Source organism: Oratosquilla oratoria, chromosome 40 (assembly GCF_046742065.1).
Source record: "Oratosquilla oratoria isolate Oo_2021 chromosome 40, ASM4674206v1, whole genome shotgun sequence".
Taxonomy (NCBI): domain Eukaryota; kingdom Metazoa; phylum Arthropoda; class Malacostraca; order Stomatopoda; family Squillidae; genus Oratosquilla; species Oratosquilla oratoria.
This window is the reverse complement of record NC_134816.1, coordinates 19,637,309-19,662,308: the sequence shown is the minus strand read 5'-3', so window position 1 is coordinate 19,662,308 and position 25,000 is coordinate 19,637,309. Positions and strand designations below refer to the sequence as shown.

At 44.9% G+C, this 25,000-nt stretch overlaps 2 protein-coding genes across 2 annotated transcripts in view; both read left to right on the top strand.

Moving 5' to 3' along the window:
• The window catches only part of LOC143020489 (uncharacterized), a 12,305-nt gene extending 2,281 nt beyond the window's left edge, over positions 1-10,024 (top strand). Inside the window, exons 2-8 of the mRNA XM_076176914.1 lie at positions 2,237-2,288; positions 2,427-2,771; positions 2,924-3,066; positions 4,958-5,070; positions 5,325-5,464; positions 9,730-9,804; positions 9,918-10,024. Of these exons, the coding sequence (XP_076033029.1) occupies positions 2,237-2,288; positions 2,427-2,771; positions 2,924-3,066; positions 4,958-5,070; positions 5,325-5,464; positions 9,730-9,804; positions 9,918-10,024 (975 nt within the window). The remainder of the gene's footprint in view (positions 1-2,236; positions 2,289-2,426; positions 2,772-2,923; positions 3,067-4,957; positions 5,071-5,324; positions 5,465-9,729; positions 9,805-9,917) is intronic.
• Positions 10,025-17,161: 7,137 nt separating this feature from the next.
• Positions 17,162-20,119, top strand: LOC143020565 (uncharacterized). Its single transcript, XM_076176999.1, has 3 exons — positions 17,162-17,283; positions 17,412-17,454; positions 17,555-20,119. The coding sequence occupies exon 3, from the start codon at positions 17,703-17,705 to the stop codon at positions 19,806-19,808; it is 2,106 nt and encodes a 701-aa protein (XP_076033114.1). The 5' UTR covers positions 17,162-17,283; positions 17,412-17,454; positions 17,555-17,702; the 3' UTR covers positions 19,809-20,119.
• The last annotated feature ends 4,881 nt before the right edge of the window (positions 20,120-25,000 follow it).

Below are 25,000 nucleotides of genomic sequence, written 5' to 3'. Positions count from 1 at the left end.
CTCGTCCTCTCTTCACTCCTGAGAACCTCTCAACTACATTCCCAAACTCACATTCGCCCCCCCTCTCTCAACTCGGTTTTACTCAATGCCAACACATCCATTTTTCTTCTCGCAAACATACTGCCTATCCCTTCCCTTTTATTCTCATCTATACCACATCCACGCACATTAAAAGACCCAAACCTTAGGGTACTGGTTGGAAAACTCCTAGACCCTCTTATGCCTTTTTTGTCCCCTTTGGGGCTACAGGGAGAAGGATGCCTATTCCTAATCCCCGTCCCATTTTTGTCGCCTCGAGTGGGAATACTCGGTGGTAGTATTCTTTTCCCTCGCTACGGGGTTTGGCGAAAAAATTAAATGAATATTCAGAGAAATGGTACAGGACAGTAACAAGTGGTGGGGGAACAGCATAACGGAGGGACGGTCACAGTATAATAAAGTATCATTTCTCTATGAAGAAATTTCCTCTATCACAGACAAAATGTGACTTTGGTCCGTAGGGGCACCCCATATAGACCCCAAAGTATCAACTTCATGCTACATAGCCACAATATATATATTCTTGGCGGAAATAAATAACAAAGTTGATAAAAGCTTACAAACGTAGCCGCTTCGACTGCTGGAGACGCCATCTTTGTTTAAGATGCAGAGGTCGAAGAAATTAAAGTATGATCTACCTACCTACCTAACCTAACCTGCATTTAATAATGCGGTACCTACAATTCTAGGTCATCAGGGTCGTCGTCGTCTTCGACCTCCGAATCAATCAAAACAATGGCGTCTAAAGGAGTCGATGCGACTTCGTTTGTGAATATCTTTTAGCAACATTTTCGATAATCGACTTCCGCCAAGAAAAATATCTTACGTTGATATATTATGATTTACAAAATTACTATTTTTCTATTGGTATATCGCGTAGGTGTGCACTTCTAAAAGAAATGCCCTTCGATGATCTCTCCATAGTTAGTGTTTGAGTAACTTTTGAACCATAGTTTATCAACTGGGATACTATTACTGATATTCTGCAAAAATTGGGTAGTGAAATTCGTGCTAGTGTTACGTTCTTTGACTCTACAACTGTTATATGTAGTATCTTCAACATTTGGGAGTCAATAAAAAAGAAATGTGTGGGTCGGCTATGTTTAATCTGTCCCCAACAGGGACCATCAATGTAAATAAACAACCTTAAGGAAACATTCATATCATGTAAGCATAGACAATATTTATGTAAATAATAGATACTATATACCAATATCTAATCTTGATTAGAAATGGTTCACCACGTTAACATGTGGATCACTGAAATTCCCCTTTGAACTTGTCCAATCGTAGCAAGTGTACATACACGGGCACTTGGTGTCCGAGTTCACTAATCTAGGATGTGGATACCTTCAGCCTCTTCCCACCACACTAGAGTTTCTCAGTTTCACAAACGAGTCGAGACTAGGAATTGCAAAAACATGTACTTTGCATCTGGGTATCTAGTGTTGTATATATACGAAGTCGAACCTTCCCTCCACTTCACCTCACTATTAGCCTTCAACATCCGCCCCCTTCCCTCCATCCCCTACCTCTCGTTCTTGGAGCACAACTCCAGACTTCTCCCTCTCTGGAAACTTGACCCACATTTCCCCTCTCCCTGTCCCAAAAATTTAATCTTCCCTACCCTCCCTCTCACTTTGATAATTGAATAGTCCCTTACTTCCTTCTACCCCCCACCCCTCTTTCAAATTCTGGACGCTAGGACCCTCCCTACTACCTCCCCCACCACCTATTCTTCACTCTGGACGCTTGAACCCTCCCTTCTACCCCTACCCCTTTCCAGTCCCACTCGTGACTTCAAACCTCCCCTCCCCTCCCCACCCACACCCTCTCAACCTGACGTGTGCATATTCCCCCAACACCCTCTCGATCTGACAAGCGAATACTCCCCCCTCCCTCCACTGAACAGATCCTTCCCTTCCTCCCCCCCCCACCCTCCATATACCCCCACATACAACCATCGACCACATACAACCATCGACCACATACACCCTACACCCGATGGTTCCCCTCCCCCACTTTCATCCCTCCGCTCCTCACTCTCCCCCATCCCCTTTATGTACCCCCACCTTATCCTCTCTATTTTCACCGCCCAACTCTTCCGCACTGGAAACGATTGCCCTATATCTATAAACAAAGCTTGAATGTTCTGGGAAAAACTTGTCTCCTTTCTATGCCCTTCATTGCTCCACAGTTCGTGGCATCAGTTCCCTGGGCTGCACCAATGCCTCTGACACAGTCGACAGGTAAGATGTCTCGAGAGTGAATTTAAAGTAGACCTTTAAATTGTAATCTGAAACGCCATCGTTCAGGTGACCCCTTTTTTCTATACATCAAATGAACGTTTATATACTTCAGATAAGTAAACGAGTTTTCTACTTCAGAATACACACCGACGGAACGCAAAGTTATTAACCATGGTCATTCTGGTCTTCCCTATGGTAATCAACCTGTGAACAATAACCATGGACAAGGTCACAACGTTCTGTATGGGCATCAGACTGTGTACAATCAACAAGGACACAACCTACACGGTCGCCAAAATGCATATAATCCGCACGGTCATACTGGCTATGGTCAAAGTGTATACAATCCGTTTGGTCGTCAACACGGACACTACAGCAGTTACGAACATGAATATTACGAATGTGATCACGACTGGGATAGGGAGTTCTGTCCCAAGAAATTCACTTGCATCCAAGGAAGATACTTCGATAGCTACTGTGAATGTAAGTATATTCTGGTATTTTGATCATATAGTTCTATTGGGTACTGTAACATTGCAAAAAAAAATTAAGGTATTCGTATCCCGTTTTATATTGCAGGACTTCAAGTAAATATCATAATAGAAATTTCATGTTTCTGACCAACTTTATTCTAGATCCATGTCCACCAGGCTTTCTCCATCTGGGAGACGCTTGCTACAAGCTAGGTTTGGGTAAGGAAAAGAAACTGAACTTCGAAGACTCTCTCCTGCGGTGTGATAAAGCGGGCACCAAACTTCTCTTCTTCGAAAATGAAGAGGTGAGCCACCTTGCTTATGGAATGCTATAGCGGTCTCTGGTATTTCGTACAATGTATTTTACTTAGGTTTATTTTTAGAAGTACACACCTCAACAACATAGCAATAGAACACATTGAACAGACATGGTTGTTTAACGTATACATGGACAAGGTGATGCGGGAGGTAAAGGGAAGGGTAATGGGCAGGAGACTGGAAAAGGTTAAGGAAAGTGGAGAGAAGTGGGAGGTGAGCCAGTTGTTGTTTGCTGATGACACTACGGTTGTGGCAGGGTAAGTGTGGGGTTTAAGGGAGTTGGTGACAGTCTGGGAAGATGCGATAGGAAAAAGTTGAAGGTAAATGTGGGTAAAATCAAAGTGATGAGGTTTACAAGGGTAGAGGATGACTGAGTTGTGAGGAAGTCGAAAAGGAGAGAGGCTGGAGGAAGTGGATAGCTTTAGGTGTTTGGGGTCGCATGTGGCAGGAAAGGGAGTAGAGGTGGAGGTAAATTGTAGATTGAAAAAAGCAAGTAAATCCCTTGGGGGGGGGGGAATAAATAATGTCATGAAATATAGGCACCTGGGAATGGATGCAAAGTTGAGACTGCGTGAAGGGGTGATTATGCCAACGGTATTGTATGGACCAGAGATTTGGAATTTAAGAGGCAGAGAGGAAAATTCTAATTAATTGACATGAAATGTCTGAGAAGTATGGTAGGTTAGATAGTGAGAAACGATGAGGCGAGAGAGTGAACATGAGGGGACGACCGAGGATGAGATGGATGGAGGGGGGTGAAGGGGGCGTTGAGCATGAGAGGAATGTCTGTTGAGTAAGGAAGGGAGAAGGCAAGAGACAGGGATGAGTGGAAAGTGACTGTGTATAGATGATACTTTGATGCAAGAGAGGGAGGGGCAGGGGATGGTGGGGTAGGGGGTACTTATGAGTCAATGATGTTTTGACGCAGCACAATGGGATTTATTCCAGTTTTCTCTTTTCCTGCATGAGGGGACGGACAGGGATGGGCGTCACCGATTAAGTGAAGCGGCCTTGCTGTAGATGCAGTCTTCCTACATTGCTTCTGACCCAGTGCAGTGGGTGGGATACAGGGATGACGTGTGTCATCCATGAGGAGCTAAGATGAGAGGGGGGTAAGGGTTATGGATGGGAGTGGAATGGGTGGGACTAGGTACGTGCCTTTTACTTGGCTACCTCTCTTATAAGGGGGAAATCTCTTGGTATATATATTTTTAAAGTGCACACGTAACTGATATAGCAATAGAAAATTTTAGATGTTAATTTTGTAAATCATAATACATCAACATAATATACGTTTTTTTTTTCTTTGTGGAATTAAATAAAAAAAAAATGCTAAAAGAAAATGCACCAAATGGACGCCATGTTATGTCCTGTCCTGTCAATATCAGTTTGACAATGGCGATGGGTACCTCCACCAGCACCTCGTACGCTACATATTTTTGAAATTGTGCTAAGATGAGTATGCTTTTCTTTGAAGCTATGAAACTCCTCTACACCTAGCAGTCCCATCGGATGTCAAAACAGGAGTCAACATTCCTGATGACGATAAAGACGACGACCCTGATAACGTCTAGTATTAGAGGTTTTGCATTACTAAATCCAGGTTAGAATAGACCAATTTATCATACTTTAATTTCTTCTACTTCACCATCTATCTCAACAAAGGTGGCGTTTCAAGCACTCGTCCCGACTCCGATCTGTAGTGTATCGTTTTTAGTAACTTTTTCTGTCACTGATTTCTACCAAGAGAAGTTTATATTACGTTGACGTATTATAATCTACAAAATTGATATTTCATTTTCTAATGCTATATTGTTTAGGTGTGCACTTCTAGAATTTCACCTCTACTTCCTACTTTTGCATGAATATTTCTTCCAGGAATTTTCTCGGCTGAGAATTACTGGAAATAATTTTGAGGGAGAATATATTGATGCCATGTTCCACAACGGTGCGTACAGGAGATTTAACGGAGAAAAGATTGACTGGAATGAGTAAGTATCGGTTGGTTAAAAAGTTGATTCGATAACCCAGAAATGAACTGCACAAAAACGTTCCCATTTTTAGCCCTGTATGGCTTCAGATACTAGCTGAATAGTTAGTTTAAATCAACATTGACTTGTTCTGGGCAAACCGCTGTACGGGAATATCTTTGCATAGTGTGTTCTATTGGCAGCAATTTTCTGATTGAACATGTAGGGTATCTGGAACTTGGAGTCTGAAATAACTTGTTTCCGTCCATTTTCAGACTTATTCCCAACTTTAGCGCGGAACTAAAGATACTTAATGGTGCAACTGAAGGGTGTGTTGCATTACATCGTGGTAATTTTAATGGTCCTCATTTGACTGTGCATGCGTGCGAGGAGAAACTACATTCTTGTAAACTTGGTAAGACCGAAGGCAGTCACTGGTAGACAGGAATATTTTATTGTACCTAATTTCCTTAGACGGAATCTACTTTTGAATGTTTTTATTTAGATTATCTTGCTATCCCACCCCATTCCCTATTTGCACGCTAATGTTTTAGATAAAAAAGATACCATATCAAAACTTGATTCGTTATGAAAGTGATTCAGCCTACCAATTTGAAAGCGGCACCTTAAACGACAAATCCAAAATTTTAATCTGATCTCCACAATATTACCAGCTTCCCGCTGCAATATGGTTTCTTATTGGCCTGTGCTATACAAGGCCTTGAATGTTTCGCTTCTTCTGGACCTAAAGAACTCGAAGTTCCAGTAACATGACAAATTCTGCTTTCCCCATATATACATTTATCCCTCCATCCATATCACTCCTAGTTTCCTCTGACTTTGTTAGATGCAATGCAACAGCACCACCCTCATTCCATATGCCTTTCCTAATTGCCCATGAAACGTAATAAATTCCTAGTGTGCAGTTATCTTGTTCAATTCTACCTGTCAGGCCCTGAGCTAATTAAATTTTTGTATTATGGTATGTCGGCACCCTTTTAAGTCATTAAATTCCAGCACAGGCTCAAAGCTCCTTAGTTTTAGAATTAGTCATACAGTATTAAAACTAATTCCTACAACTTTATTTTAAGTTATGTCAGAGCCATAGTAATTTGGTTATGATTTTGTAATGCACATCGTGGTATGTATTCTTGGTGGTATTAGTCCGAGTTCAAAATTAAAACTTATACTACTTCATCCACCAGGGATCGGTGCCATCTGTGTGAGAGCCGGTAGCAAGGGTTCTCTGTTGCTGGTTGGCCCCCAACTCTTGGGGTTGGTGGGTAGTCTCAATTGCATAAACAACATTTGGATAAAACAAACTAATACTACAGTATACAAACAATGCATACGCTCAGTGATAAATTATCCGAGCCTCGCATGGGCCCCTAATCTCACTAAGACGCACCATAACACCCTTCATATCATACAAAATAAAGCCCTAAAGACAATTACAGGCTCCACAAATACAATACCTACAAACCATTTACACTATGAAACGAAAGTTCTCAAAGTCAAGGATCACCTTGACATGAGGCATACAAACACTTAACGCTGCCTCTACAAACACAACACAACCACTACAATACATAGCAAAACATCCAAACATGCCTAGAAACGTCAAAACATCTATATCACACACTAATACTCTCTTCTGTAAGAGTTGAGGTGGGTTACATAAGGGGGGGTTAGCGGTTTTTCTTTGTTTTATTAACAAGATGATCTGGCGATTACAGCTTGGAATACAATCTCTAGAGAAGAAATATCTCCCCTGTTGAGATATGGGGGAGAGTCTCCCCTAGTTCCTCTCCTAGGTTCCTCACCTAGGCTCCCTCTGGCGAGCGCAGTCGCCGTTATAAAGGGTGATAAGTTCGTCTAGGCACTTTTGGTGTGGTTGTTAGTGAGTACATTTGGGATTAACACGATATGTGTGTTAGTCGTATAGTAATTTATGGCTATCTTTCGTGGATGTAGTTAGATATAGTGTATGTATTGGAGTTATAATTATGTAGGTTGGTAGGTATAAGGAAAGGCTAATGAGCTGTCTGGTGACATTAGGCACTTGTGTTCGTTCCTTGCTGGACGGTGGCGTGATGGTTCGTTGTGATACGTTGCATTCTCGGAGCCAGATGCTTTATGATTGGGAAATGTGAGGTCAGCAAGATTGCTAAAGGCTGCCTTCATGTATGTTGGGGACTACGTGTCATGGTGCGTGACCTATCGGTATTGTTAGTAATGATATATGGATACATCTCTTACTCCACAACCACAAGACACCAGCCTCCAGAAGCACATTCATGATCATATCACTCACTGATCCATCAGCAAACTGAAAGAAAATACAATGCTGCATGCCAGACCCCCTGATATCCATCCCTCTGAATCCTCTCTCCCCCGAGAGGACAGTCCACCTGGCCAGACTGCGATGCAGCCACAATCCAGCCCTTGTAATCTACCAGAAGAGGCTGGATGACCGCATTCCAGACAATCGTCCAGGATAACATTAACCCCATACTATACAACACATTATGAAAGGCTGCATTGTACACAATCACACACGCCAACACAATATACACACGATAAAGGATTTGAGGGAAAACCCTGTTCCAGCCGTAGCGTTCCTTAACGATAAAAAAAAAAAGGCAAACAAAAACAACAAAAACTAAAACCGACAAAGACAAACAACCGACAAAGACAAACAACCGACAAAGACAAACAACCGACAAAGACAAACAACCGACAAGGACGAACAACCGACAAGGACGAACAACCGACAAACAAGCGAACAACCGACAAACAAGCGAACAACCGACAAACAAGCGAACAACCGACAAACAAGCGAACAACCGACAAACAAGCGAACAACCGACAAACAAGCGAACAACCGACAAACAAGCGAACAACCGACAAACAAGCGAACAACCGACAAACAAGCGAACAACCGACAAACAAGCGAACAACCGACAAACAAGCGAACAACCGACAAACAAGCGAACAACCGACAAACAAGCGAACAACCGACAAACAAGCGAACAACCGACAAACAAGCGAACAACCGACAAACAAGCGAACAACCGACAAACAAGCGAACAACCGACAAACAAGCGAACAACCGACAAACAAGCGAACAACCGACAAACAAGCGAACAACCGACAAACAAGCGAACAACCGACAAACAAGCGAACAACCGACAAACAAGCGAACAACCGACAAACAAGCGAACAACCGACAAACAAGCGAACAACCGACAAACAAGCGAACACCCGACAAACAAGCGAACACCCGACAAACAAGCGAACACCCGACAAACAAGCGAACACCCGACAAACAAGCGAACACCCGACAAACAAGCGAACACCCGACAAACAAGCGAACACCCGACAAACAAGCGAACACCCGACAAACAAGCGAACACCCGACAAACAAGCGAACACCCGACAAACAAGCGAACACCCGACAAACAAGCGAACACCCGACAAACAAGCGAACACCCGACAAACAAGCGAACACCCGACAAACAAGCGAACACCCGACAAACAAGCGAACACCCGACAAACAAGCGAACACCCGACAAACAAGCGAACACCCGACAAACAAGCGAACACCCGACAAACAAGCGAACACCCGACAAACAAGCGAACACCCGACAAACAAGCGAACACCCGACAAACAAGCGAACACCCGACAAACAAGCGAACACCCGACAAACAAGCGAACACCCGACAAACAAGCGAACACCCGACAAACCAACAAAAGCGAAAAAAAAATATAATAATAACAGAGGGTTAAGTCATCGTCCTTTACAGACCTGTAGCATGGAATTTAATTAACAATGTTAAACTCGCCGTTTGCAGGGTTCGAACTTCTATCACGACCTACGCCGCTCGGCCAGCTTTATAACATATTATAAACCCAATGTATTGTTACTCTTCTATTTCAGCCTATAGAATCAGTCGTGACTTCAACCTGCGGGATAATCCAATAGATATTCAAATAGGTCAAGGGCTTTAACAAAGGTGATGCATACAAGGTAAGTGTTGAGACCCCATGTAGTGAGCACTGAAACAATTGGTTGTTTTAAAAAGTTAGATAGCTTTACGGATGGAGATGATAGGTGGTAGCAGACGTAACACTGTAGGCCTTGTGGTTTCTTGCAGTCCATTGTTATGTTCTTCGGGATCTACTTTCAATTAACGTGAATAAGTAGTCGGCTTGCCCACTTTGTATGTGGAGTGTATCTACAAATAAGATAGATTCGCCAAATTTACCTAAGTCCTAATGTGTATGGGAAGAGTGGCAGCTTCGGTGGTAGCATAGTTCGGCTAAAAATGTTACCACCATAGTTCCATCATCGCTGGAATATTGATGAATGCTCCATTAACCTTGGATCTGCCCATTCTTGTATCTGCATATTGGATAACTTCGACAGTCTGTCCGTTTCTTGAGCTTTTCTCGTCCTATATTTAAAGATTCTTGATACTGATTTGTCCTGTTTACTAGTCCATGGTATAAACTCTATTCCATTAATCGGCCGTACCAGTTTGCCCTTTATTTTTTATTTTCTTTTAATATATCATCCATTACTATGCATGGATCTTTATAGATTAGGGGCCATTTCTTGCACCACTAAGCTGTTCTAAGCTACACACGCTGAACATCTTGAATGATTCGTTTTCCAGGAGTATTTAATGCATCGAGCAAAAACCGTTGCTGCTACAAGCCTTTACTTCATCTTAGACTTCAACATTCTCGTGGTGAGTACAGTAGTTTTCATAGTTAAAACTTGAATGACGAGGCCGTCAATAAGCAGCCCATCTTTTACTTGAGCAACACTATTAAAGTGGGGTACACTTCTGGAATATTTCAGATTATGTCAACGACTACGCGCTGTCAAGTCTGAATAGTTCATGCCACCTCGTGGGAGGCAACACGTGCTGGTACGTACTACATAGTCGGCTATTTGTGGTAGGGTAACAAATCTGTTCTTGTAAGCATGATCTACATCTTTAAATTACTCTTTGCCAGAATACCTTGATTACCTCAAAAGCGTAGGTGGTACAGACATCGGACCTGTTGGAGGATCTTACTACTTCTACATAAACAAAGGGAAGTGCCCGAGAGACACGAGACTTGCAGTGGTCAAGAGTCACGAAGTTCACTGGACCCTTGTACTTGGGACGCTTCTCTCTGAACTCCATGAACAGCAGCCATTCTTTGCAATTGGATTGTCATAGGACAGTTCGGCCGGAAAGTTCCTGTGGTCAAATTGTAAGTAATACTATAGTCGGGTATTTTTGTAGGGATGAAGTGCTGTTGCAAAAATCGTCTTCCAGTATAGATCTTGTCAATTCTTCCATCCGGGGCTGGTTTTATTACCATCGATTAGTTCGAAAGGAATAATCGCAAGTCTAAAAGGGTTATCACACGCTTTAATTTTCCACCCACAATCTACCTCCAATCTCCATGTGAATAACTAAAATGTGACTTCTCTTACAAAAATCTAGACTTCTATGAACATTTCAACAGCATGTCTAACATTTGTATAGGTTTACAATCTTGGTTCATCATTCAGCTTTGTTATACGTGACTGAAAGTACATGATGTTTGGATTTTTGAAAAATAAAATAGCAGATTTTTTTTTTTTTTTTCTAAACTGTCGTCTTTGTGAAGCCCGTGGAAGGCGTTAATAACTCCTTAAACAACTACAAGGATCGAAGTATCTCCTGGCTGCATATTTTGAAAGTGTAATATATAAATTGCTAAACTGTTAAGACACATCCCTTTTTCAGATAAAAGTCTGACGTTCTACGGAGTCGACGAGTTCAAAACGAAGACTAATGGTCCTCTGGCTAATAACCAATGTATAGGGTATAGATACGACAAATGGGTCGTGAGCTCGCCTTGCCTAGATCTTCCAAAGATATGCGAAGTTGTGATGTAAGAAAAAGAAAATCGTAAGGAAATTTAAAAGCTGGTAGAAAAACCCTGGTTGGATGGGGTACACGTCGTCGAAATGTCTGTAAACTAGCGTTCCTGACCCAACCCGGATTTCCCTACAATCTTTTCCGCTTAACTCGGCATTAAATGATATATAATTTTCCGAAATTCACACAAGATTTGTAAGACTTGGTTTGTCCTAACATTGTGAAAACTTCCTTGTGACAGCTCGTCAAATCTCACCATAGACAAAGAACCCAAATGTGGAGTTGCCAATAAAGGTGTTCTGGCACGTTCTGGCTACTCTGACCACTACGATTATCAGGCTCATAATGAAGCAGACTTTGCAGAATACCCTTGGCATGTAAGTTAATTTCGTGTTCTTAACACAAACGGCACATGATATTTTGCATTTTCTTTGTTAAAAATTCCCCAATTCCAATTGGCAAATTGTACTTACTGCAACCCTCCTTTGAAACCAAAATAAAGTATGACAGATTGATTTAACCTCGTTGTACTCGCTTAATTTATCAACAGGGTGCAGTTTTCGAAAATGAGAAATTCCGGTGCTCGTGTGTACTAATTGATGATAAATGGGCAATCACCTCTACGTACTGCGTGACTCCGAAGGACTCCAACAAGATTAGTGTAAGGAGATGACCTTGTAATGTTAACTATTCCTTAACCCTTTAAACTCCTATGACAAGATTCTTGTCATTTGGTCAAATAAAACAAAAAATCATAAAACACCAAAAGGTTTGATCAAACGCCAGAAAAATATGACATCAGTCCTCGCGCGGTTAAGCCGCATCAGATTATATTCGGATGTACGGGCCGGCGCGAGGCCTACCATATCCGGTTTTTCGTATCTACACCACAAGCGGCTGACATGAGTTGATTGGGTTAATATTGTAGGTTATTCTTGGTACGACTCTTGGCAACATGACAGCTTTGGCATTCGGACTAATTTTATCGCCCCCACAGAAGTTGGCTTCAGTGGCAGTTTTTTTTTTTTTTGTGGCCTAATGAAAACGTTTAATCGAATTTATTTTAGTGATGGTTGTCCATCTAGACTTGGTTCATTAATTAACTTTGCCTTCCTAACCTTCAGGTTCATCTAGGAATTAGGGATCTCGGCAACAAGTCTGTAGACTTGGATCCAGAGATAAAGGAAGTGGAAGAGGTTATAGTAACGAATTATGGTAAGACCACTTGAAGTTGGTAACTAGAAAGTCTCAAGTTTAATATGCTTTCATATATACAAAATCTAGTGGTTGTAATTGAAATTTGACTATACTAGAGTAGGTCTCTTCGTACTGCAGTTTGTACTTAGTTTCAAATTGGTTTATCTATCTACATACCAAGGGTTTTCCCCACTTAAAACAGAAGTAGCCATGTCAAAAGGGTACGTACCTACTCCCGCCCACGTCACTCCCGCCCACGTCACTCCCGCCCACGTCACTCCCGCCCACGTCACTCCCGCCCACGTCACCCCCGCCCACGTCACCCCCGCCCACGTCACCCCCGCCCACGTCACCCCCGCCCACGTCACCCCCGCCCACGTCACCCCCGCCCACGTCACCCCCGCCCACGTCACCCCCGCCAACGTCACCCCCGCCCACGTCACCCCGCCCACGTCACCCCCGCCCACGTCATCCCCGCCCACGTCATCCCCGCCCACGCCACCCCCGCCCACGCCACCCCCGCCCACGCCACCCCCGCCCACGTCACACCCGCCCACGTCACTCCCGCCCACGTCACCACCGCCCACGTCACTCCCGCCCACGTCACTCCCGCCCACGTCACCCCCGCCCACGTCACCCCCGCCCACGTCACCCCCGCCCACGTCACCCCCGCCCACGTCACCCCCGCCCACGTCACCCCCGCCCACGTCACCCCCGCCCACGTCACTCCCGCCCACGTCAGCCCCGCCCACGTCAGCCCCGCCCACGTCAGCCCCGCCCACGTCAGCCCCGCCCACGTCGCCCCCGCCCACGTCAGCCCCGCCCACGTCAGCCCCGCCCACGTCACCCCGCCCACGTCACCCCGCCCACGTCAGCCCCGCCCACGTCAGCCCCGCCCACGTCTCCCCCGCCCACGTCAGCCCCCCCCACGTCACCCCCGCCCACGTCTCCCCCGCCCACGTCGCCCCCGCCCACGTCGCCCCCGCCCACGTCGCCCCCGCCCACGTCGCCCCCGCCCACGTCGCCCCCGCCCACGTCGCCCCCGCCCTCTTCGCCCCCCGCCCTCTTCGCCCCCCGCCCTCTTCGCCCCCCGCCCTCTTCGCCCCCCGCCCTCTTCGCCCCCCGCCCTCTTCGCCCCCCGCCCTCTTCGCCCCCCGCCCTCTTCGCCCCCCGCCCTCTTCGCCCCCCGCCCCTCTTCGCCCCCCGCCCCTCTTCGCCCCCCGCCCCTCTTCGCCCCCCGCCCCTCTTCGCCCCCCGCCCTCTTCGCAATCAGCCATTCTCCAGTCTCCACTCAGCCCTATCTCCTGCCTTCCCACTTCCTTACTCGAGAGAAACTTTCCCTCGTCCATATATCTAATCCTCGGTCGTCCTCTAAAGTTTACTCCCTCCACCTCTGCAATCTACACCTCTTATTAATCCTTTTTTACTCCTTATTTCCATGTCCAAGCCGTCCCAATACTTTCAGCCGTATCTGCCATCTCATTTCCACCCTCGCTTTCCTCATCTCCTCGTTTCTCATTCTATCCAACCTAGTAACATCTACCATGCTTCTCAAACATTTCATCTCAAACATTTCATCTCAAACACGTTTAAACTTTTCCTCTCTGCTTCTCTTAAATTCCAAGTCTTTTCATCATATAATGCCGTCGGCACAATCACCCCTTCGTATAATCTCTTCTTTGCATCCATTGTCAGATCTTTTTCTCGTAACGCTTTTTAATCCCTTGGGGCATTTACTTGTTCCTCTCAATCTACAGTTTACCTCTACCTCCACTCCTCCCTTTCCTGCCACATACTACCCTAAATACTTAAAGTTGTTCACTTCCTCCAGCCTCTCTCCTCGACTTGCTTCCAACTCTCTTCCATCCTCTCTCCTTGTACATCTCGTTACCTTCCTTTTACCCACATTTACCTTTAACTTTCTCCTACTGCATACCTTCCCAACCTCCTTTACTAACTCCCTTAATCCCTCCTATGACCCTGCCACAAGCTTGGTGTCATAAAATAACTGGCTCACCTTTCACCTTCATTTTCTTTAACTATCTCCAGTCCTTCGCCAATTACCCTCGCCTTTAACTCCCGCACCAGCCCATACATGTACACATTGAACAGCCATGGCGACATGATACATCCCTGACGCAGTCCCATCCTTATCTCAAACCACTCGCTCTCTCCATTTTCAATCTTATTGGATCTACTAGTCTCATAAAAACTCAACTGCCCTTAATAGCTTTCTCCCAATCTCGTATATCTGCAAAACATCCCACAGTGCTTTCCTGTCTACTGACCTTAGCCTCTTACAAATCCATAAAACCCCAAAATGTATCCTTACCTCTTGCTAAAGCTCTCGTATGTATGCCTTACCACAAAAATATAATCCACGCAACACCTACCTTTCCTAAATTCACTGTTCCTTACCAATTACTCCCTCTACTCCTCTCCTAATCCCACAGCGCTCCCCTGTCTACCATCCTAAGCCTTTTACAAATACATAACCCCAAAAAACATCCTTACTTTTTGCTAAAGCTCTCGCATATATGTCTTACCACAAAAAAAATAACTTGCGCAACCCCAACTTTTCCTAAATCCACTGTTCCTCACCAATTACTCCCTCTATTCCTCTCCTAATCCTCTCGATTAAACCCCTCCATGAGCATTCCCAGTTACACTCAACAAACAGGTCCCTCTTAAACTACTATTCATATTTGTCCTCTTTTCCTTTAAGTGGAACTATACAGACACCCCAGTCCTCCGGCACTCTACACTTTCTTAAAAACGCATTAAACAACCTCACTAGCCAGTCTATTACTGTACCTCCCTTCTTCAGACGCTCCGCATGACACCCATCTAACCCAGGTGCCTTACTTGTTCTCGTTTTCAAAACTTCTTGCATCTCGTTTTTCATTTCATTATCCTCTTCCATCACAGACAGTTTTCTTTGCGCCTCCCACAGCTACTAACAATCCCACCCTGTCCTCCTCATTCAAGTTCTCTAAAATATTTTGCCCATCTTCCCCTTACTGCCTACTCTTCCATTAATATTTGTCCATCTGCGCCTTCTATATTTTTTCTATTTGACTCTCCTCTCATTTCTCTCTCGACTTCCTTCCTAAATATCTTTTTATTACATTCAAAAATTTTGCATACTCTTCCCCCCCTTTTACATCTCTTTTTGCCTCCTTTGTATTTTGTTTAGCTTTGCTTCTTTTTATTCTTTACATCTCTCATATGTATATCTTGTCTTGCTTTGCAATCAGTCCCTGAATGCTCTCTTCTTCTCTTCTATCTTTTTCACTTCATCATCCTCCCACTCTCTCCCCTTTTTCCTAATCCCCCTCTTCCTCTTTGTTCCACAAACCATATTTGCACACCTTGTCACTCCCTCCTTGAAACGCTCCCATTCCTCCTCCACTCTTACCTCTACTCTATCCTTCATCTCTCGTTTAAACGGTTTGCTGTAAGCACCTCTCTACCTTCCGCCCTTTTTTTCTTCTCCACCTATCCTCCACTCTTAACTTAGCCTACCTTTCGAAAAATCGTCTAATATATTCCCACACTCCCCTAAGAACATGGACATCCAGAACACTTCCTTTTTTTCTCCTGGATACAACTACATAGTCCATAAATGCCTTATCAACCACTTCTCCATCCATCACCCTCTCCCATGTGTGTTTATGCTTGATTTTTTTCCCTAACACTTTTAGCAATCGTCAACTCGTTCTAAACACATCTCCAGCGTTAACTCTCCACTATAATTTTTACATAGTACTCCACACTTCTCAACCACTCCATCTGTTGTCTCATCTCCTACTCTAGCATTGGTCTGCCTCCCAAAACCTATCAAGCACAATTTTAAATCTATCCAGAAAACCTTCCTTTCCTCTACACTTTTCGCTACCAGGCACATATGCGAATACAAAGATCCACATCTCCCCAGTTTCACCTTCATCCATATTAACCTTGAAGAAACTTTCCAGTCCACCACATGCTTACCTATATCCTCACTAGCAGAGCCAATCCTTCCCTCCCTCGTCCTCTCCTCACTCCCAACACCCTCCCCACCACACTCGCAAACTCAAAATAATCACTTCCTGCCATTTTAGTTTTATCTAATGCCAACACGTCCATCTTCCTTCTCAAACATGCTGCCTATCTCTTCCCTTTTGCTCTCATCTGTACCACACCTACGCACATTAAAAGACCCAAACCTTAGGGTTCATATTGGACTTCCAGACCCAGAATGCTATTTGCAATGAAGGCGGAACTATATCTTTACAGGTTCTACGTACACCAAAACGGGCTTCGACAAACTTGCTCTTTTGCACTTAAAAAGTAAAGTTAACACGAAGACACTCTTCCATGTGGGTGTGGCATGTCTTCCCTCGCCCCCGTTTGTCCAAGAAGCCAAAATGGGATGGGCATGCACTGTTGTTGGTTGGCCTAAGGTGAGCGTATTTTAGTTCATATCTCGCCCCGTCTAACATGGACATATGAAGAGTCCAGAAACAGAGGGGCATACCCGCCACTTCTACTGGTTTAATTAAGCATGGATAATACGTTAAAATCAAATGCGGTTTTCTCAAACTATTATTTGGCTAGGATGCCCTTCTGTTTCTGGACACCTCTAAGATTCTATAAACATGGGAAAAATGCATCCCGTATGAAGTTTCTAATAGTTGCACAATTGTATAGACACAGTAAAGGAAACATGGACTGGAGGTGAAGCTTTTATTCCTGACGTTTCGTCTAACGACTTTCTCATTCTTATTCTCATTACTTTGAGAAAGTCGTTAGACGAAACGTCAGGAATAAAAGCTTCACCTCCAGTCCATGTTTCCTTTACCGTGTCTATACAACTTGTTCACATGGATTTTCAGTTGCACAATTGCCATTTAGTACAAATACATTTAGTAGCCTTGCAACCCATGTTCTTGTAATAGAAATTTTTATACTTTGTCAGAAACACGGCCATCGGAAACGTGGTGTCTAAAAGATATTGGATGTTCAGGTAATATCACGCAAGGAATGTAAAGACTATGTTAACCACCATTATGACATCTATGGACACGAACACGGTTATGGTTCGGGATACTATGGCTACCACGATAACAGGTTAGAAATTCTAGTTACCCCAAAAGAACTAGTCCAACTTGTATAATTGTGGAGAAATGGTAGCTTAGGCAAGTTGAGACTGGGGAATCTTGAAATCTGTTAGTTACGAGAAATATTTTTTTTTTCAGATACAAGTTGGACCCTGTTTGCGTCTATGCGGACGAGTGCCTGGTAAGAAACTACTTTCAAATAGGAAGTAAAATTTTGAATAATACCACAGACACTTTGGTTGCAAGCATAGGTTTTTATACAAAGTATAATTCCCTTCCAGGACGACTTAGTACCAGTCTTGATGTGCAAAAAATCCAGAGTATTATGACTACGGTAACTCGTATAACTCTGCCTATAGCTACGCTAAAGATGGCCATCCTGATGCCACCATCTCTAATCCATTCGTCTCCGAAGGCCAAAAAGACGAGATGCAATGGTACGTCATGGGAATTGGTCTTCCAAAAACGTGCAACAGACACCAGTATGATCACCACCAACACCAAAACCAGCACGACTATGGTCACTATCACCATGATCACGGTCATTACGGCCCGTATGGTCACCATGGTCCTTACGATCACGGTCATTACGGCCCGTATGGTCACCATGGTCCTTACGATCACGGTCATTACGGCCCGTATGGTCACCATGGTCCTTACGATCACGGTCATTACGGCCCGTATGGTCACCATGGTCCTTACGATCACGGTCATTACGGCCCGTATGGTCACCATGGTCCTTACGATCACGGTCATTACGGCCCGTATGGTCACCATGGTCCTTACGATCACGGTCATTACGGCCCGTATGGTCACCATGGTCCTTACGATCACGGTCATTACGGCCCGTATGGTCACCATGGTCCTTACGATCACGGTCATTACGGCCCGTATGGTCACCATGGTCCTTACGATCACGGTCATTACGGCCCGTATGGTCACCATGGTCCTTACGATCACGGTCATTACGGCCCGTATGGTCACCATGGTCCTTACGATCACGGTCATTACGGCCCGTATGGTCACCATGGTCCTTACGATCACGGTCATTACGGCCCGTATGGTCACCATGGTCCTTACGATCACGGTCATTACGGCCCGTATGGTCACCATGGTCCTTACGATCACGGTCATTACGGCCCGTATGGTCACCATGGTCCTTACGATCACGGTCATCACGGCCCGTATGGTCACCATGGATCTCATGGCTCGTATGATGACGATCATCCTAATCCTTACCATCATGGTAATCACGATCGTAGCCACGAGTATGGGATGAATTCCCACTTATACAGAAAAGCCTCAGTTGGGAACAGGTCAGACGGTAGAAACACTCGTAGGTTGGATGAAGCTGACACGGAGGTATCAGGAGTCCAGACCCGGTCAACTGAGAGCACTAAGACAGCTGAGTCTTTTCAACCTACCAAATCTGAGCCTTCTGCAGAACCCACTGTCACACCTACCGAATCTATTGAGGCTAACAACCCAACTGAAGCCACTGACGAAGCGGGAAATGTACAAGGCAGAAATATTTTCACACCTTATGTTCCATCACATGGCCACTCGCATGGTCTTCATCAAATACTCAACCACATTCATGGCCACATTCATGGTCAACAACCATACGCTTCAGGACACGGGTATATTCATGGAACACCATATTCGACTACGTACAGCCAGGCATACCAGCAGCCAGCGTATGGCCAGTCGGCGCACCCGCAGCCCGTTTACGACCATGCGACGCACCCGCAGCCCGTTTACGACCATGCGACGCACCCGCAGCCCGTTTACGACCATGCGACGCACCCGCAGCCCGTTTACGACCATGCGACGCCCCCGCAGCCCGTTTACGACCGTGCGGCGCCCCCGCAGCCCGTTTACGACCATGCGACGGACCCGCAGCCCGTTTACGACCGTGCGACGGACCCGCAGCCCGTTTACGACCATGCGACGGACCCGCAGCCCGTTTACGACCGTGCGACGGACCCGCAGCCCGTTTACGACCGTGCGACGGACCCGCAGCCCGTTTACGACCGTGCGACGGACCCGCAGCCCGTTTACGACCGTGCGACGGACCCGCAGCCCGTTTACGACCGTGCGACGGACCCGCAGCCCGTTTACGACCGTGCGACGGACCCGCAGCCCGTTTACGACCGTGCGACGGACCCGCAGCCCGTTTACGACCGTGCGACGGACCCGCAGCCCGTTTACGACCGTGCGGCGGACCCGCAGCCCGTTTACGACCGTGCGGCGGACCCGCAGCCCGTTTACGACCGTGCGGCGGACCCGCAGCCCGTTTACGACCGTGCGGCGGACCCGCAGCCCGTTTACGACCGTGCGGCGAACCCGCAGCCCGTCTACGGCCATACGGCGCGCACACAGTCCATGTATGGACAGGGCCACCTACTTTTAAAGTATGGTCATGAATATCCAGATCCGGTATATGGGCAGGGTAATAAGCCACATCACCGTATCATTATGGTCTTTACACCTGTGCACGACTTCTATAAACATATCTTATCTAATATATACTAAAATTGTTGTGAAAATGTGATCCTAGTGATTGTATTGTCTGTATTTATACATAAATTTAAAATCTCAAATATGCTTTTGTATTCGTGAATCTGAACAATTGAAACGTAATTAGTGGATAACACCTGCTACTTGTTTCCAGTATATGGTATAGAAACTATTCAGAATTACAAGTTTAGAGTTGATCTGCCATATTAGATATTCTTATTGTAGGACAATACAAAATTAGGTAGTCCAGGAAATCCTGCCGGGCTGAATGAGGTAAAAATAAATTTCAGTCATAGTGGGGGTTTACACGAAATAACTGTTCATCGAACGCGGTTTGACACACACATGAAAGTGATGTGTGAACGTGTGGGGTTTAACCAACGTGTTCGACAACCAAATACCCCGTTCACACGTGTCTGTCGAACCACGTTCGACGTACCGTTATTTCGTGTAAACCCCCTCTTAAATGCAAATATAATTTGTGGACTATTGGAAACTAGTTTGAAATCTAACAGTGCAGCGAACGCTTTGAAAATCCTTAAGTTATGCAGTCGGCAATCTCTGGCTGTTATAGCCTTTGATCATTATAAAGAAATTGTTTTTCTTAAGTGAATGGTAGAACCTAGAAACTAGTTTCTCTGCAGGAACGATGAATTTGGATGGCAACGAATTAGCAGTTAAGCTAACAAATGTTGATTCGTTCTCGCTTACAAGCATAAATCTGAATTTAAAATAAAACTAAAGTAGTAACAGATGGAACTAGTTGTTGGCGCTCTAGGTTAACTAGAAAGTATATTCAAATGTTCTAAGTAGCACTGGTAGGCCTAATGGAATAAATGAGTTTGTAGCTTTTGGGTATAGTTGATATATTTCTATGCAATTTACAAACGTTTTTACATGCGGTCAATTTAACGCCGTAGTGTTGATTGGCTATTTGGTAGGCTACAGTATAGACGCTAAGTTTTTCATGTTGTGGTGCAACTTTGATGAGAATGTTGTCCAGGTAGTAAGATCCAAGAATGATGGAAAAACCAATCCATCAAATGTTAAGAACAACGAAACTACAAGAAGCACCGGAAAGAAATCTTCAACAGAAGACAAGAAATTAAATAGAAAATAAATTGAAAATGTTCAGTCTGCGTCAAAGACTGAGAAACCGCCACTTTAAACGTTACCATTCAATTCTAAAAAAAAAAAAATGAGATGTGCTAAAAAAAAATTACGGTGATGGGAGAGGAAAGTAAAGGAGAAATAAATGATGAGGTGCAAGTATCTCTGAGAAGGATGGGAAGAGGTAAGGCACTTGGGTCAGATGGGTGTCATGCGGAGTTTCTGTAGGAGGAAGGTTCAGTAATAGTGGACTGGCTAGTAAGTTTGTTTAATGTGTTTTAGGGAGGGTAGAGTGCCGGAGGACTGGGGGAGTGCCTGTATATTTCCGCTTGTGGCAGAGTCATAGGAGGGATGAAGGGAGATGGTGACGGAGTTGGGAAGGTATGTGATGGCAAAAAGTTGAAGGTAAATGTGGGTAAAACTGAGGTAACGAGATGTACAAGGATGGAAGATGGCAGCGAATTGGAAGCAAGTCTAAAAGGAGAGAGGCTGAAGGAAGTGGATAACTTCAGGTATTTTGGGTCGCATGTGACAGGAAAGGGATGTGTCGAGGTAGAGGTAAATTGTAGATTGAGAGAAACGAATAAATACCTTGAGGGATTAAAGTGTTATTAGGAATAGGCATTTGGGAATGGATGCAAAGAGGAGGTTGTATGAGGGAGTGATTGTACCGACGGCATCGTATAGCGCAGAAACTTGAAATTTAAGAGGCAGAGAGGAAAAATGTAAATGTGCGAGACGAAATGAAGTATGGTAGGAGTTACCAGGATGGGTAGAGTGAGAAACGAGATGAGGAGAGTGGGAGTGGAAAAGGAGATGGCAGATAGTGCTAATGAAAGTATTGGGATGGTTTGGACACAGTGAGTGATGAAAGATAAGTAAAAGAGGTGTGAAAGGCAGAGGTAGAGGGAGTGGACCTGAGGGGACGACCGAGGATGAGATGGATGGATGGGATGAAGGGGCGTTGAGCATGAGGGAATGTTGTTGAGCAAGGAAGGGATAAGGAAGAGATAGTGACAAGTAGTGTGTATAGATAATACTGTTAAACAAGGAAAGGAGGGGCGAATGGGAGGGGATGAGTATGCTTATGTATGAATATTTTGACGCAGCCCGAAGATATTTCTTCCCGTCTCCTCTTTTTCTGCATGAGGGGACGGAGAGGTTGGGAGGGGGCGCCGATTAAGTGGAGCGGCCTTGCTGTGGGTGTACTGTCTTGCTACATTGCTTCTGACCTAGTGCAGTGAGCGAGATGCAGGGATGACCCGTCATCCATGAGCAGCTGAATGAGAGGGGGAAAAGGGTGGAGGATGGCTCTCCCTTGTAAGTGGTATCTAAATAATTGTATCTTAGTGGAACTGCAAAGGCCTATGAACAAAAAGCAAAAAACTCCACGTTTTGATAAGAAATTTTAACCCAGAAATTGTTGGCCTCCAAGAAACAAAACTAGGAATAACTCCCTTAACCTTGGATTAAGTTATGATTTTCATTCATCCATACCACCATCCGGTGAATGGACTCGTAGTGGTGCAGCTATAATTATGAATAAAGTATTAAATATCAAACCTGTTCATTTAAACACGCCACTACAAGCTGTTGTAGTAAATGTCATCTTAGAAAAATCATAATCTCTTCTCTCTACCTTCCTGTTCCTTTCATTTTTAGTTTCGTTGATATATAAAATCTGATCAATCGACTTCAGGTTCCCTTTTTGATATCGGTTTTAATGCCCATAATCCATTATGGGGCTTTAATAACATGGATACGAAAGGTAACACGATTGAAAACATAATACTCTAATTCTGTGATCAATATTCCCTCTGAATCATTTTCCAAATGAAAGTTAAAAGTAGATTGGGTTAGATTTAAAGGCATTAACTTTGAAAAAGTTTTAATCTTTTAATTCCTATATAAAAGCATATGACTACTTGACAAAATTCATTCTGTCTAGCGCCAGTGCTTCTATGCCTATGGCGAAAGGCAAACCTCGAAGACCAGTAGTTTCCAGGTGTGACAAAATATGTATCTTAAGAAAAATCACACGAAAAAGATATAGAAATTACAAATTCAGTGGATCTCTTCTAGCTAAGGTGATCTACCAACGAGTTCTGGCCACACAAAGAAGATACAACAACAAAAGCAAAGAAAAGATCCTGGATAAATTACATAAATGGAATACATTTCAAGACTCCTACAAAAAACTGATTGGAAGAAAATGAGAAGTTAGTGGCAAGTATGTCCCTTCTCCACTACTAAAGCTTAAGGTCAATAATGTTCTTATCACAGATCCCAACATTGTGACAGGAATCTAGGAGTCATTTCTCCATTATTTCCAGTTAAAAAATTACTCCCCTCGATTCCAGAAAACTAGAGAAGCCCAAGTAGCACTCCACATTGCTCCCAATAAATCGGAACCTTATCATGCAAAATTCTCAACACGAGAACTAAAAGAGGCCCTATCTTCCTCTGGAAATACTTCTCCAAGAGAAAATATGAAACTCTATAAAATGCTATGACATCTGAGAGAAACGGCAAAACATTTCTTACTAAAAATCGTAAAAAAAAAGAAAAAAAAATGGGAAACTGGATTACTTCCTAAAACCTGGAACATTTTTCATAATCCCTGTTGTTAGAGTCCACTGTCGGCCCTCGAGTGTGGCAAGCGAGAATGATGTAACGGGCGGGTGCCCGAGCAATATGTGATGGTTGTAAGTAATAGTTACATAGTAATTACATAATGGTTACGGCATATTCTCAAACCTAAGATACCTTTAGCATCTCGGAAAAAAATTAAGTAAATGTATTAATCAGACTAGGGTAAAAGAAACCTTAACCTTTCATACCCACTATCTACAACTGGTATCTCCACGTAAGGTGGCCACACTGGTGGCCCAGCCTACCACTATAAAATAGTAACCCTGAAGCGAGTGCGGCCATATACACACAACGTCGAGACTGTACAAATTTACACCAGGCTTAATGACTACTTTGAGTCGATAGCCTTAAAGAGTGCGGCCATTACCGCCGCTAGACAACCAATCCTCCTGTCTGTCCAGTCGCCACCGCCTGTCCCACCGAACTACCTGCCGCCGTATTGCCGACAGCCGCCGCCTCCGGCACTTGTCCTATCCTGCAGGTCTGCCAACTACTTTGCCGAGTCACCACCGCCCCCTGTCCTACCGTGCTGCTAACCACCGCTGACTGCCGCCGAACTACCGCCGGACTGCCACCTACCCTACCGGACTGCCACCTACCCTGCCGGACTGCCACCTACTCTGCCGGACTGCCACCTACCCTACCGGACTGCCACCTACCCTGCCGGACTGCCACCTACTCTGCCGGACAGACGCCCGCCTGCCAGCCAGCCGCCAACCGCCGCCGCTGCCTGCCCTGCCCTGCCCTGCCCTGCCCTGCCCTGCCCTGCCCTGCCCTGCCCTGCCCTGCCCTGCCCTGCCCTGCCCTGCCCTGCCCCGCCCTGCCCCGCCCTGCCCCGCCCTGCCCCGCCCTGCCCCGCCCTGCCCCGCCCTGCCCCGCCATGCCACGCCACGCCACGCCACGCCATGCCACGCCACGCCACGCCACGCCACGCCACGCCACGCCACGCCACGCCACGCCACGCCACGCCACGCCACGCCACGCCACCAATAGTCATCCCTTCTCTACGTTATCTTCGTTGTTGTATACCATGTTCTTCTTACTCTAAAGTACTGTATATTAACCTGTAAGTCATTACATCAATATATAGATGTCTTGAAAATTTATATAAAAAAAAAATTAACTAACCAGACTAAGGTAAGGAAAAAAAAAAAAAGACGAGTTATCTTTACCTCTCATATTAACTACCTATAACTAGTAACTCCACGACAGATGGCCACATTGGTGGCCCAGTCTGCCACAAAACGTATCGTGGTCAGAAACGCCTGTAATTTCAAAGTCACCTGTGATTGAATACGGAAAAAATCCAGTACGGGATACCCATTCAACTCCGATGACAAGATGTCTTGTCATTTGGTCAAATAAAACAAAAAATCATAAAACACCAAAATGTTTGATCAAACACCAGAAAAATATGACGTCAGTCCTCGCACGAAGCGAGGACT